This window comes from Scyliorhinus torazame, chromosome 2 (genome assembly GCF_047496885.1).
Source record: "Scyliorhinus torazame isolate Kashiwa2021f chromosome 2, sScyTor2.1, whole genome shotgun sequence".
NCBI classification, from domain to species: Eukaryota; Metazoa; Chordata; class Chondrichthyes; order Carcharhiniformes; family Scyliorhinidae; genus Scyliorhinus; species Scyliorhinus torazame.
In genome coordinates, this window is record NC_092708.1 from 13,585,776 (window position 1) to 13,602,608 (window position 16,833).

Below are 16,833 nucleotides of genomic sequence, written 5' to 3' on the forward strand. Positions count from 1 at the left end.
TGAGATACACCGTCCCAGACACACCGCACTGAGATACACCGTCCCAAACACACCACGCTGAGATACACCGCCCCAAACACACCGCACTGAGATACACCGTCCCAAACACAGCGCACTGAGATACACCGTCCCAGACACACCACACTGAGATACACCGTCCCAAACACACCGCACTGAGATACACCGTCCCAAACACACCGCACTGAGATACACCGTCCCAAACACACCGCACTGAGATACACCGTCCCAAACACACCGCACTGAGACACACAGTCCCAAACACACCACACTGAGATACACCGTCCCAAACACACCGCACTGAGATACACCGTCCCAGACACACCGCACTGAGATACACCGCCCCAAACACACCGCACTGAGATACACCGTCCCAAACACAGCGCACTGAGATACACCGTCCCAGACACACCACACTGATACACCGTCCCAGACACACCACACTGAGATACACCGTCCCAAACACACCGCACTGAGATACACCGTCCCAAACACACCGCACTGAGATACACCGTCCCAAACACACCGCACTGAGATACACCGTCCCAAACACACCGCACTGAGACACACAGTCCCAAACACACCACACTGAGATACACCGTCCCAAACACACCGCACTGAGATACACCGTCCCAGACACACCGCACTGAGATACACCGCCCCAAACACACCGCACTGAGATACACCGTCCCAAACACAGCGCACTGAGATACACCGTCCCAGACACTCCACACTGAGATACACCGTCCCAAACACACCGCACTGAGATACATCGTCCCAAACACACCGCACTGAGATACACCGTCCCAAACACACCGCACTGAGATACACCACCCCAAACACACCGCACTGAGATACACCGTCCCAAACACACCGCACTGAGATACACCGTCCCAAACACACCGCACTGAGATACACCGTCCCAAACACACCGCACTGAGATACACCGTCCCGAACACACCGCACTGAGATACACCGCCCCAAACACAGCGCACTGAGATACACCGTCCCAGACACACCACACTGAGATACACCGTCCCAAACACACCGCACTGAGATACACCGTCCCAAACACACCGCACTGAGATACACCGTCCCAAACACACCGTACTGAGATACACCGTCCCAAACACACCGCACTGAGATACACCGTCCCAAACACAGCGCACTGAGATACACCGTCCCAGACACACCACACTGAGATACACCGTCCCAGACACACCGCACTGAGATACACTGCCCCAAACACACCGCACTGAGATACACCGTCCCAAACACAGCGCACTGAGATACACCGTCCCAAACACACCGCACTGAGATACACCGTCCCAAACACACCGCACTGAGATACACCATCCCAAACACACCGCACTGAGATACACCGTCCCAAACACACCGCACTGAGATACACCGTCCCAAACACACCGCACTGAGATACACCGTCCCAAACACACCGCACTGAGATACACCGTCCCAAACACACCGCACTGAGATACACCGTCCCAAACACACCGCACTGAGATACACCGTCCCAAACACACCGCACTGAGATACACCGTCCCAAACACACCGTACTGAGATACACCGTCCCAAACACACCGCACTGAGATACACCGTCCCAAACACACCGCACTGAGACACACAGTCCCAAACACACCACACTGAGATACACCGTCCCAAATACACCGCACTGAGATACACCGTCCCAAACACACCGCACTGAGATACACCGTCCCAAACACACCACACTGAGATACACCGTCCCAAACACACCGCACTGAGATACACCGTCCCAAACACACCGCACTGAGATACACCGTCCCAAACACTCCGCACTGAGATACACCGTCCCAAACACACCGCACTGAGATACACCGTCCCAAACACACCGCACTGAGATACACCGTCCCAAACACACCGCACTGAGATACACCGTCCCAGACACACCGCACTGAGATACACCGTCCCAAACACACCACACTGAGATACACCGTCCCAAACACACCGCACTGAGATACACCGTCCCAAACACACCGCACTGAGATACACCGTCCCAAACACACCGCACTGAGATACACCGTCCCAGACACACCGCACTGAGATACACCGCCCCAAACACACCACACTGAGATACACCGTCTCAAACACAGCGCACTGAGATACACCGTCCCAGACACACCACACTGAGATACACCGTCCCAAACACACCGCACTGAGATACACCGTCCCAAACACACCGCACTGAGATACACCGTCCCAAACACACTGCACTGAGATACACCGTCCCAAACACACCGCACTGAGATACACCGTCCCAAACACACCGCACTGAGATACACCGTCCCAAACACACCGCACTGAGATACACCGTCCCAAACACACCGCACTGAGATACACCATCCCAAACACACCGCACTGAGATACACCGTCCCAAACACACCGCACTGAGATACACCGTCCCAAACACACAGCACTGAGATACACCGTCCCAAACACACCGCACTGAGATACACCGTCCCAAACACACCGCACTGAGATACACCGTCCCAAACACACCGCACTGAGATACACCGTCCCAAACACACCGCACTGAGATACACCGTCCCAAACACACCGCACTGAGATACACCGTCCCAAACACACCGCACTGAGATACACCGTCCCAAACACTCCGCACTGAGATACACCGTCCCAAACACACCGCACTGAGATACACCGTCCCAAACACACCGCACTGAGATACACCGTCCCAGACACACCGCACTGAGATACACCGTCCCAAACACACCACGCTGAGATACACCGTCCCAAACACACCGCACTGAGATACACCGTCCCAAACACACCGCACTGAGATACACCGTCCCAAACACACCGCACTGAGATACACCGTCCCAGACACACCGCACTGAGATACACCGTCCCAAACACACCACACTGAGATACACCGTCCCAAACACACCGCACTGAGATACACCGTCCCATACACACCGCACTGAGATACACCGTCCCAAACACACCGCACTGAGATACACCGTCCCAGACACAGCGCACTGAGATACACCGTCCCAGACACACCACACTGAGATACACCGTCCCAAACACACCGCACTGAGATACACCGTCCCAAACACACCGCACTGAGATACACCGTCCCAAACACACCGCACTGAGATACACCGTCCCAAACACACCGCACTGAGATACACCGTCCCAAACACACCGCACTGAGATACACCGTCCCAAACACACCGCACTGAGATACATCGTCCCAAACACACCGCACTGAGATACACCGTCCCAGACACACCACACTGAGATACACCGTCCCAAACACACCGCACTGAGATACACCGTCCCAAACACACCGCACTGAGATACACCGTCCCAAACACACCGTACTGAGATACACCGTCCCAAACACACCGCACTGAGATACACCGTCCCAAACACAGCGCACTGAGATACACCGTCCCAGACACACCACACTGAGATACACCGTCCCAGACACACCGCACTGAGATACACCGCCCCAAACACACCGCACTGAGATACACCGTCCCAAACACAGCGCACTGAGATACACCGTCCCAAACACACCGCACTGAGATACACCGTCCCAAACACACCGCACTGAGATACACCATCCCAAACACACCGCACTGAGATACACCGTCCCAAACACACCGCACTGAGATACACCGTCCCAAACACACCGCACTGAGATACACCGTCCCAAACACACCGCACTGAGATACACCGTCCCAAACACACCGCACTGAGATACACCGTCCCAAACACACCGCACTGAGATACACCGTCCCAAACACACCGCACTGAGATACACCATCCCAAACACACCGTACTGAGATACACCGTCCCAAACACACCGCATTGAGATACACCGTCCCAAACACACCGCACTGAGACACACAGTCCCAAACACACCACACTGAGATACACCGTCCCAAACACACTGCACTGAGATACACCGTCCCAAACACACCGCACTGAGATACACCGTCCCAAACACACCACACTGAGATACACCGTCCCAAACACACCGCACTGAGATACACCGTCCCAAACACACCGCACTGAGATACACCGTCCCAAACACTCCGCACTGAGATACACCGTCCCAAACACACCGCACTGAGATACACCGTCCCAAACGCACCGCACTGAGATACACCGTCCCAAACACACCGCACTGAGATACACCGTCCCAGACACACCGCACTGAGATACACCTTCCCAAACACACCGCACTGAGATACACCGTCCCAAACACACCGCACTGAGATACACCGTCCCAAACACTCCGCACTGAGATACACCGTCCCAAACGCACCGCACTGAGATACACCGTCCCAAACACACCGCATTGAGATACACCGTCCCAAACACACCGCACTGAGATACACCGTCCCAAACACTCCGCACTGAGATACACCGTCCCAAACACACCGCACTGAGATACACCGTCCCAAACACACCGCACTGAGATACACCGTCCCAGACACACCGCACTGAGATACACCGTCCCAAACACACCACGCTGAGATACACCGCCCCAAACACACCGCACTGAGATACACCGTCCCAAACACAGCGCACTGAGATACACCGTCCCAGACACACCACACTGAGATACACCGTCCCAAACACACCGCACTGAGATACACCGTCCCAAACACACCGCACTGAGATACACCGTCCCAAACACACCGCACTGAGATACACCGTCCCAAACACACCGCACTGAGACACACAGTCCCAAACACACCACACTGAGATACACCGTCCCAAACACACCGCACTGAGATACACCGTCCCAGACACACCGCACTGAGATACACCGCCCCAAACACACCGCACTGAGATACACCGTCCCAAACACAGCGCACTGAGATACACCGTCCCAGACACACCACACTGATACACCGTCCCAGACACACCACACTGAGATACACCGTCCCAAACACACCGCACTGAGATACACCGTCCCAAACACACCGCACTGAGATACACCGTCCCAAACACACCGCACTGAGATACACCGTCCCAAACACACCGCACTGAGATACACCGTCCCAAACACACCGCACTGAGACACACAGTCCCAAACACACCACACTGAGATACACCGTCCCAAACACACCGCACTGAGATACACCGTCCCAGACACACCGCACTGAGATACACCGCCCCAAACACACCGCACTGAGATACACCGTCCCAAACACACCGCACTGAGATACACCGTCCCAAACACACCGCACTGAGATACACCGTCCCAAACACACCGCACTGAGATACACCGTCCCAAACACACCGCACTGAGATACACCGTCCCAAACACACCGCACTGAGATACACCATCCCAAACACACCGCACTGAGATACACCGTCCCAAACACACCGCACTGAGATACACCGTCCCAAACACACCGCACTGAGATACACCGTCCCAAACACACCGCACTGAGATACACCGTCCCAAACACACCGCACTGAGATACACCGTCCCAAACACACCGCACTGAGATACACCGTCCCAAACACACCGCACTGAGATACACCGTCCCAAACACTCCGCACTGAGATACACCGTCCCAAACACACCGCACTGAGATACACCGTCCCAAACACACCGCACTGAGATACACCGTCCCAGACACACCGCACTGAGATACACCGTCCCAAACACACCACGCTGAGATACACCGTCCCAAGCACACCGCACTGAGATACACCGTCCCAAACACACCGCACTGAGATACACCGTCCCAAACACACCGCACTGAGATACACCGTCCCAGACACACCGCACTGAGATACACCGTCCCAAACACACCACACTGAGATACACCGTCCCAAACACACCGCACTGAGATACACCGTCCCATACACACCGCACTGAGATACACCGTCCCAAACACACCGCACTGAGATACACCGTCCCAGACACACCGCACTGAGATACACCGCCCCAAACACACCGCACTGAGATACACCGTCCCAAACACAGCGCACTGAGATACACCGTCCCAGACACACCACACTGAGATACACCGTCCCAAACACACCGCACTGAGATACACCGTCCCAAACACACCGCACTGAGATACACCGTCCCAAACACACCGCACTGAGATACACCGTCCCAAACACACCGCACTGAGATACACCGTCCCAAACACACCGCACTGAGATACACCGTCCCAAACACACCGCACTGAGATACACCGTCCCAAACACACCGCACTGAGATACACCGTCCCAAACACACCGCACTGAGATACACCGTCCCAAACACACCGCACTGAGATACACCGTCCCAAACACACCGCACTGAGATACACCGTCCCAAACACACCGCACTGAGACACACAGTCCCAAACACACCACACTGAGATACACCGTCCCAAACACACCGCACTGAGATACACCGTCCCAAACACACCGCACTGAGATACACCGTCCCAAACACACCGCACTGAGATACATCGTCCCAAACACACCGCACTGAGATACACCGTCCCAGACACACCACACTGAGATACACCGTCCCAAACACACCGCACTGAGATACACCGTCCCAAACACACCGCACTGAGATACACCGTCCCAAACACACCGTACTGAGATACACCGTCCCAAACACACCGCACTGAGCTACACCGTCCCAAACACAGCGCACTGAGATACACCGTCCCAGACACACCACACTGAGATACACCGTCCCAGACACACCGCACTGAGATACACCACCCCAAACACACCGCACTGAGATACACCGTCCCAAACACAGCGCACTGAGATACACCGTCCCAAACACACCGCACTGAGATACACCGTCCCAAACACACCGCACTGAGATACACCATCCCAAACACACCGCACTGAGATACACCGTCCCAAACACACCGCACTGAGATACACCGTCCCAAACACACCGCACTGAGATACACCGTCCCAAACACACCGCACTGAGATACACCGTCCCAAACACACCGCACTGAGATACACCGTCCCAAACACACCGCACTGAGATACACCGTCCCAAACACACCGCACTGAGATACACCGTCCCAAACACACCGCACTGAGATACACCGTCCCAAACACACCACACTGAGATACACCGTCCCAAACACACCGCACTGAGATACACCGTCCCAAACACTCCGCACTGAGATACACCGTCCCAAACACACCGCACTGAGATACACCGTCCCAAACGCACCGCACTGAGATACACCGTCCCAAACACACCGCACTGAGATACACCGTCCCAGACACACCGCACTGAGATACACCGTCCCAAACACACCACACTGAGATACACCGTCCCAAACACACCGCACTGAGATACACCGTCCCAAACACACCGCACTGAGATACACCGTCCCAAACACACCGCACTGAGATACACCGTCCCAGACACACCGCACTGAGATACACCGCCCCAAACACACCACACTGAGATACACCGTCTCAAACACAGCGCACTGAGACACACCGTCCCAGACACACCACACTGAGATACACCGTCCCAAACACACCGCACTGAGATACACCGTCCCAAACACACCGCACTGAGATACACCGTCCCAAACACACCGCACTGAGATACACCGTCCCAAACACACCGCACTGAGATACACCGTCCCAAACACACCGCACTGAGATACACCGTCCCAAACACACCGCACTGAGATACACCGTCCCAAACACACCGCACTGAGATACACCATCCCAAACACACCGCACTGAGATACACCGTCCCAAACACACCGCACTGAGATACACCGTCCCAAACACACCGCACTGAGATACACCGTCCCAAACACACCGCACTGAGATACACCGTCCCAAACACACCGCACTGAGATACACCGTCCCAAACACACCGCACTGAGATACACCGTCCCAAACACTCCGCACTGAGATACACCGTCCCAAACACACCGCACTGAGATACACCGTCCCATATACACCGCACTGAGATACACCGTCCCAGACACACCGCACTGAGATACACCGTCCCAAACACACCACGCTGAGATACACCGTCCCAAACACACCGCACTGAGATACACCGTCCCAAACACACCGCACTGAGATACACCGTCCCAAACACACCGCACTGAGATACACCGTCCCAGACACACCGCACTGAGATACACCGTCCCAAACACACCACACTGAGATACACCGTCCCAAACACACCGCACTGAGATACACCGTCCCAAACACACCGCACTGAGATACACCGTCCCAAACACACCGCACTGAGATACACCGTCCCAGACACACCGCACTGAGATACACCGCCCCAAACACACCGCACTGAGATACACCGTCCCAAACACACCGCACTGAGATACACCGTCCAAAACACACCGCACTGAGATACACCGTCCCAGACACACTGCACTGAGATACACCGCCCCAAACACACCGCACTGAGATACACCGTCCCAGACACACCACACTGAGATACACCGTCCCAAACACACCGCACTGAGATACATCGTCCCAAACACACCGCACTGAGATACACCGTCCCAAACACACCGCACTGAGATACACCACCCCAAACACACCGCACTGAGATACCCCGTCCCAAACACACCGCACTGAGATACACCGTCCCAAACACACCGCACTGAGATACACCGTCCCAAACACACCGCACTGAGATACACCGTCCCAAACACACCGCACTGAGATACACCGTCCCAAACACAGCGCACTGAGATACACCGTCCCAGACACACCACACTGAGATACACCGTCCCAAACACACCGCACTGAGATACACCGTCCCAAACACACCGCACTGAGATACACCGTCCCAAACACACCGCACTGAGATACACCGTCCCAAACACACCGCACTGAGATACACCGTCCCAAACACACCGCACTGAGATACACCGTCCCAAACACACCGCACTGAGATACACCGTCCCAGACACACCGCACTGAGATACACCGTCCCAAACACACCGCACTGAGATACACCGTCCAAAACACACCGCACTGAGATACACCGTCCCAGACACACTGCACTGAGATACACCGCCCCAAACACACCGCACTGAGATACACCGTCCCAGACACACCACACTGAGATACACCGTCCCAAACACACCGCACTGAGATACATCGTCCCAAACACACCGCACTGAGATACACCGTCCCAAACACACCGCACTGAGATACACCACCCCAAACACACCGCACTGAGATACCCCGTCCCAAACACACCGCACTGAGATACACCGTCCCAAACACACCGCACTGAGATACACCGTCCCAAACACACCGCACTGAGATACACCGTCCCAAACACACCGCACTGAGATACACCGTCCCAAACACAGCGCACTGAGATACACCGTCCCAGACACACCACACTGAGATACACCGTCCCAAACACACCGCACTGAGATACACCGTCCCAAACACACCGCACTGAGATACACCGTCCCAAACACACCGCACTGAGATACACCGTCCCAAACACACCGCACTGAGATACACCGTCCCAAACACACCGCACTGAGATACACCGTCCCAAACACACCGCACTGAGATACACCGTCCCAGACACACCGCACTGAGATACACCGTCCCAAACACACCGCACTGAGATACACCGTCCCAGACACACCGCACTGAGATACACCGTCCCAAACACACCACGCTGAGATACACCGTCCCAAACACACCGCACTGAGATACACCGTCCCAAACACACCGCACTGAGATACACCGTCCCAAACACACCGCACTGAGATACACCGTCCCAGACACACCGCACTGAGATACACCGTCCCAAACACACCACGCTGAGATACACCGTCCCAAACACACCGCACTGAGATACACCGTCCCAAACACACCGCACTGAGATACACCGTCCCAAACACACCGCACTGAGATACACCGTCCCAAACACACCGCACTGAGATACACCGTCCCAAACACACCGCACTGAGATACACCGTCCCAGACACACCGCACTGAGATACACCGTCCCAAACACACCACACTGAGATACACCGTCCCAAACACACCGCACTGAGATACACCGTCCCAAACACACCGCACTGAGATACACCGTCCCAAACACACCGCACTGAGATACACCGTCCCAGACACACCGCACTGAGATACACTGCCCCAAACACACCGCACTGAGATACACCGTCCCAAACACAGCGCACTGAGATACACCGTCCCAAACACACACCGGACTGAGATACGCCGTCCCAAACACACCGCACTGAGATTTACCCAGTTTCACCGTTGCCCCATTATGTTGTATTCCACATCCCTGGATCTGATCACAGACACTTACGACATTCCCGGGAATCCTTTCCACATGTCTGCCACAATGTTGACAATGGCCCCACCGTTCTCCTTCATCCAGGAGGAATAGACTGAAATACAGATAGATCTATCTAGGAGATCAAAGCAGATTCCAAGAATCCTGCTCATTCCAACTCCCTGACCAGTCAATACCCAACACAACAAACCCATCAAACAATCGAATTTCACCCATGAAATCATTGGGAGGAGTGTCCCGGACCAAACGTCCCTCTTCCCCCCCCAACTCCCCTTGTACCTCCTCACCTCACCCCCACCTCCTGGTGTACACCATCCCCACAAGTTCTCGCCATACCCCAACTCCCCCCCCCCTCCCCTCCATGTTTCCGATTCCTCCCACAGCCGACTCCCCCCTCTCTGGCTTCTGCTCCAGCACCCCGCATCCCCTCTCTCCCACCCCTCCCCACTCCTACCTCTATACACAATCCCTTCTCCTACCGCCCATCCTTTCCTGCTCCCTCACCCTCTCCTAAACCCTTCCCTCTCCTACCTCCTCCAACGTCTACTCCCTCATCCACCACCGCCTGTCCCCCACACACACACACTCCTATCTCCCCTTCTCCCGCGTGCTCCTAAACCCCCCCCCCTCCCACACACAGGTCAATTTCTTTTGCCACCCCCACCCCCTCCCCCAATTGCCCCCTCACACACACACACACACATAGACAAACGCCCCTGAACGTCCCTCTCCACACTCCCTCTGTGCCATAAGCCCCCTCCTGGGTCCCTGATGCCTTTACCTTCTCTGCAACAGTAGAACGTTCCAGTCAGGTTGGTCTCGATGACGGCCTTCCAACCTTTGGCTGTGATGTGTTCGGCTGGGCAGAAAAACTGCCCTCCGCCGTTATTGACCAGATAGTCAATCCTGCCGTGTAACTGCAGAGCAGCTTTCATCAAATTCTTCACCTGGACAGAGGGCACAGGGAGGTCCAGAGTTATCACAGAATAAAAGGAACCGTCGCAACGCGGATACAAAACTGGCTGACTTATAGGAGTCAGAGAGCGACGATCAATGGATACTTTTCTGCCCGGAGGCAGGTTTGTAGTGGATGTTCCCCAGGGGTCGGTATTGGGACCCTTGTTTTTCCTGATATCTCTGGATGATCTAGCTCGTTGTGTGCAGGGAACAATGTCAAAGTTTGCGGATGATACAGAACTTGGAAGCTTTGTAAACTGTGTAGAGGACAGTGTAGAACTTCTAAAAGAAGTTGGTGGAGTGGGCAAACAGGAGGTTCAGTGCAGGCAAAGTTTGAGGTGATACATTTTCGTAGGAAGAACTTGGAGAGACAATAGAAAATAAGGGGTAAATTATTAAGAGGCTGCCGGAGCAGAAGGACCTGGGTGTCTCAGTGTACAGATCATTGAAGGTGACAGGACAGGTGGAGAGGCACGGTAGCACAGTGGTTAGCACTGTTGCTTCACAGCTCCAGGGTCCTGGGTTCGATTCCCGGCTTGGGTCACTGTCTGTGCGGAGTCTGCATGTTCTCCCCGTGTGTGCGTGGGATTCCTCCCGGTGCTCCGGTTTCCTCCCACGAGTCCCGAAAGATGTGCTGTTAGGTGAATTGGACATTCTGAATTCTCCCTGTGTACCCGAACAGGCACCGGAATGTGGCGACTAGGGGCTTTTCACAGTAACTTCATTGCAGTGTTAATGTAAGCCTACTTGTGACAATAAAGATTATTATTATTATAATAAAGCAGAGAGTATTCTGGGCTTTATTAATAGGGGCAGAGAGTACAAGAGCGAGGAGGTTATGCTGAAATTATACAAGACACTAGTTGGACCTCAGCTGGAACATTGAGCACAGTTCTGGGCTCCACACTATAGGAAGGGTGTGAACACATTGGAGAGGGTGCGGGAGAGATTAACAAAGATGGTTCCAGGGATGAGAAACTCCAGTTATGAGGACAGATTGGAGAGGTCGGGACTGCTCTCCTGGGAGAGAAGAAGGCTAAGAGGAGATTTGATAGAGATGTTCAAAATCATGGGGGGGCTGGACAGAGTAGACGGGGAGAAACTGTTCCCGCTGGTAAAAGGATCGAGAATGAGAGGGCGTAGTGTTAAAGTGATTTGCAAAAGAAGCAAAATGTGATGCGAGAAATAAACTTTTCACCCAGCGAGTGGTTGTGGGAAACAATGGGCAGGGAAAAGGCACTGAATCATGCTGCTTGTTTGGGGAGTTAGTGCAGACACGATGGGCCAAATAGCCTCCTGCTCCCTAACACTTCTGTGATGCAGTATGCTGCATTGTTTAAATAGACTCTGTAGACTGATGGAGTGCGCTGCATTGTTTAAATAGACTCTGTAATAATAATAATCGCTTATTGTCACAAGTCGGCTTCAATGAAGTTAGTGTGAAAAGCCCCTAGTCACCACATTCCGGCGCCTGTTCGGGGAGGCCGGTACGGGAATTGAATCCGCGCTGCTGGTATTGTTCTCCATTACAAGCCCAGTGTTTAGCCCACTGTGCTAAACCAGCCCCAGACTGATGGAGTGCGCTGTGTTGTTTAAAGAGACTCTGACTGTTTGATGCAATGTGCTGTGCTGTTTAAACAGATTCTGTAGACTGATGCAGTGCTTGTGCTGTTTAAATAGACTCTGTAGACTGTTTAATGCAGTGCATTGTGCTGTTTAAACAGATTATGTAGACTGATGCAGTGTGCTGCACTGTTTAAATAGACTCTGTAGACTGTGCAGTATGCTGTGCTGTTGCAGCAGATTCTGTGGACTACAGTGTGTTGCGCTGTTTAAATAGACTCTGTAGACTGTTTGATGCAGTGTGCTGTTTAAATAAACTGTTTACCATTAAATTGGCTGTTGACTGAGTCCTGCTATACGTTCAGGCACAACGCAAACTCATTGGTGTGTGAAACAGTGGGGCTTGCCTAATCTTCCTCTGAACACTACAGGTTCTGGCAAACAAGGTTTCAAAATTCATTAGGCCCTTTGTAATTACACTGACCTGTAGATCCTCACTTTAACTGCTATTGCTAGATTGGGTTGGCAGCTCTCATTCGGGAAGTACAGGAACCTCGGTCAGGGTTTATACACTGAACCATTATGAGGTGATTTCCCTCCACAGACGCTGCCAGACCTGCTGGATTTTTCCAGCATTTCCTGTTTTTATCTCAGATTTCCAGCATCCTCAGTATTTTGCTCTTAGTTTATGAAGTGACCTTGTGTCTATCGGACAGTGCGTGCAAAATTACCTAGAACCCTGATCTTCCGTCGGACAAAACAGCTGACATAAATGTTCAGCCAGATCGTTAACTGGGAATATTCTGAAATGGGAGGCGGGGTAGATGGTGATGGTGGAAGATGGATGAGGTGGGGAGGGGAGGGGTGGGGTGTGGTGGCAGGGCTGATGGTGAGGGGAGTGGATGGTGTGGGAGCTAAATGCTGTTGGGAGTGAGAGGCTGTGGGTGGGGACGGGGCCATGGCTCCCTCTTGCTGGGGCGGTTGGGGGAGGGGTGGAATGTTCTGAATTAGCTGCAGGATCAACGCTAGGCGAATGAAGACCTGCTCAGATGTTAGCTGGCAGGAAAGAGTTCAGTTTGAAGATTGGACTCAATGTTAAGTCAGTCTCGCTGCCTCTCTCTCCGTCCGTCGCTCTCTCTCTGTCTGTCTCTCTCTGTCTATCCATCTCGCTCCCTGTCTCTCTCTCTCCCTCTGTCTCTCTCTCTCTCTCCCTCTGTCTTCCTGTTTTTAGTTCAGATTTCCAACGTCTGCAGTATTTTGCTTTTATTTTAGAAGATATTGCTAACCCCTTCATAAAACACTGGCTTCCCCTCAATCGGATTATTCTGCCCACTTCGGTGCACTTTGTCGAGGCCTAGGAGAGGGGGCTGAGGGAGATTTACCAGAATGTTCCCAGGGATGAGGGACTTCAGTGAATGTGGAGGGATTGGGAGAAGCTGGGATTGTTGAGGGGGAGATTTAATCGAGGCGTTTAAAATCAGGAGGGGTTTTGATAAGAGTAAATAAAGAGAAACAGCTTCCAATGGCACGAGGTTTGGTAACACATTTCAGGTAATTGGCAACAGAAGCAGAGGAGAATTTTGTTTAAACCGAGCGACTCCACAGAAGTTAGCACTGTTGCTTCACAGCGCCAGGGTCCCGGGTCCGATTCCCGGCTTGGGTCACTGCCTGCGCGGAGTCTGCACGTCCTCCCCGTGTCTGCGTGGGTTTCCTCCGGGTGCTCCGGTTTCCCCCCACAAGTCCTGAAAGACGTGCTGTTAGGTGAATTGGACATTCTGAATTCTCCCTCTGTGTACCCGAACAGGCGCCGGAATGTGGCGACTAGGGCATTTTCACAGTAACTTCATTGCAGTGTTAATGTAAGCCTACTTGTGACAATAATAAAGATTATTTTTCAGTTGTTGTGATCTGGAAGGTGCTGTCTGAAAGGGCGGTGGAAGCAGGTTCAACAGGAACTTTCGGGAAGGGAATTGGGTAGATAGTTGAAGAGGAGTTTACAGGGCGATGGAGGAAGGAAAAAGTGGGAGTGGGATGCATTGGATAGCTCTCCCAAAGGGCCAGCACCAGCATGATGGACTGAACAATTCCAGCACAGACAGATTCTCCCAGTGCCCTGTGGATACCTCCTCAGAGAGACAGGACTGAGGAAGAGAACTGGCAAATCGCACTACCTCGTCCTCCTCACGGATGTTACATTGAATCGGTGTGACCGTTGCAGAACTCGAGGAGGGTATTAAAGCTGAAAGATGGTGTGCAGCTTCTCTCAGTCTTTCCATTTTCCGAGATGCTATCACAACATTACATTCTGAGGAGATTAAATTAGGAGTTAATTTATACAAAGAACAAAAACAGCGATGGAAATAACTCATATCAGTGATTCTTACTGGCACATTCCAACACCAAAATTATAAATGTATATTTATCATTCCCACCCCCACTCAACAGGACACCCCCCCAAAAAAAAAAATGTTTAAAGAAGAGACTGACATTTCCACTAATCAAACAGGGTCAGGAATTATTCCATATATCAAAAGTCACTTGCGTAATTGTAGTTATTACTTACTCAGGGTAAGGGTAACTCACTGTGTAACTGTACAGTCACTGTGTATTCAGCAGGGTGAGGATAACTCACTGTGTAACTGTACAGAGTCACTGTGTATTTATGGGGGAGGATCACTCACTGTGTAACTGTACAGAGTCACTGTTTATTCAGGGTGAGGATCACTCACTGTGTAACTGTACAGTCACTGTTTATTCAGGGTGAGGATCACTCACAGTGTAACTGTACAGAGTCACTGTTTATTCAGGGTGAGGATCACTCACTGTGTAACTGTACAGTCACTGTTTATTCAGCAGGGTGAGGATCACTCACTGTGTAACTGTGCAGAGTCACTGTTTATTCAGGGTGAGGATCACTCACTGTGTAACTGTACAGTCACTGTTTATTCAGCAGGGTGAGGATCACTCACTGTGTAACTGTACAGAGTCACTGTTTATTCAGCAGGGTGAGGATCACTCACTGTGTAACTGTACAGTGTCACTGTTTATTCGCAGGGTGAGGATCACTCACTGTGTAACTGTACAGAGTCACTGTTTATTCAGCAGGGTGAGGATCACTCACTGTGTAACTGTAGAGTCACTGTTTATTCAGGGTGAGGATCACTCACTGTGTAACTGTACAGAGTCACTGTGTATTTATGGGGGAGGATCACTCATTGTGTAACTGTACAGACACAGCGTTTATTCAGGGTGAGGATCACTCACTGTGTAACTGAACAGAGTCAGTGTTTATTCAGGGTGAGGATCACTCACTGTGTAACTGTACAGAGTCACTGTTTATTCAGGGTCAGGATCACTCACTGTGTAACTGTACAGAGTCACTGTGTATTTATGGGGGAGGATCACTCACTGTGTAACTGTACAGAGTCAGTGTTTATTCAGGGTGAGGATCACTCACTGTGTAACTGTACAGAGTCACTGTTTATTCAGGGTGAGGATCACTCACTGTGTAACAGTACAGAGTCACTGTTTATTCAGGGTGAGGATCACTCACTGTGTAACTGTACAGAGTCCCTGTTTATTCAGGGTGAGGATCACTCACTGTGTAACTGAACAGAGTCAGTGTTTATTCAGGGTGAGGATCACTCACTGTGTAACTGTACAGAGTCACTGTTTATTCAGGGTCAGGATCACTCACAGTGTAACTGTACAGAGTCACTGTTTATTCAGGGTGAGGATCACTCACTGTGTAACTGTACAGTCACTGTTTATTCAGCAGGGTGAGGATCACTCACTGTGTAACTGTGCAGAGTCACTGTTTATTCAGGGTGAGGATCACTCACTGTGTAACTGTACAGTCACTGTTTATTCAGCAGGGTGAGGATCACTCACTGTGTAACTGTACAGAGTCACTGTTTATTCAGCAGGGT

The 16,833-nt window shown here is 52.3% G+C and overlaps 1 protein-coding gene across 3 annotated transcripts in view; it reads right to left on the reverse strand.

Annotated features, from left to right (window-relative positions):
* Positions 1-16,833, reverse strand: part of pecr (peroxisomal trans-2-enoyl-CoA reductase) — a 91,279-nt gene that overhangs the window by 54,243 nt on the left and 20,203 nt on the right. For 2 of the 3 annotated variants that reach the window (XM_072468680.1, XM_072468678.1), the window contains exons 2-4: positions 15,076-15,209; positions 11,166-11,331; positions 10,397-10,499 (exon numbers count right to left, since the gene is read on the reverse strand). In XM_072468680.1, coding sequence (XP_072324781.1) covers positions 10,397-10,499; positions 11,166-11,331; positions 15,076-15,209 — 403 coding nt within the window. The remainder of the gene's footprint in view (positions 1-10,396; positions 10,500-11,165; positions 11,332-15,075; positions 15,210-16,833) is intronic. The other variant, XM_072468679.1, reaches the window with a different exon arrangement.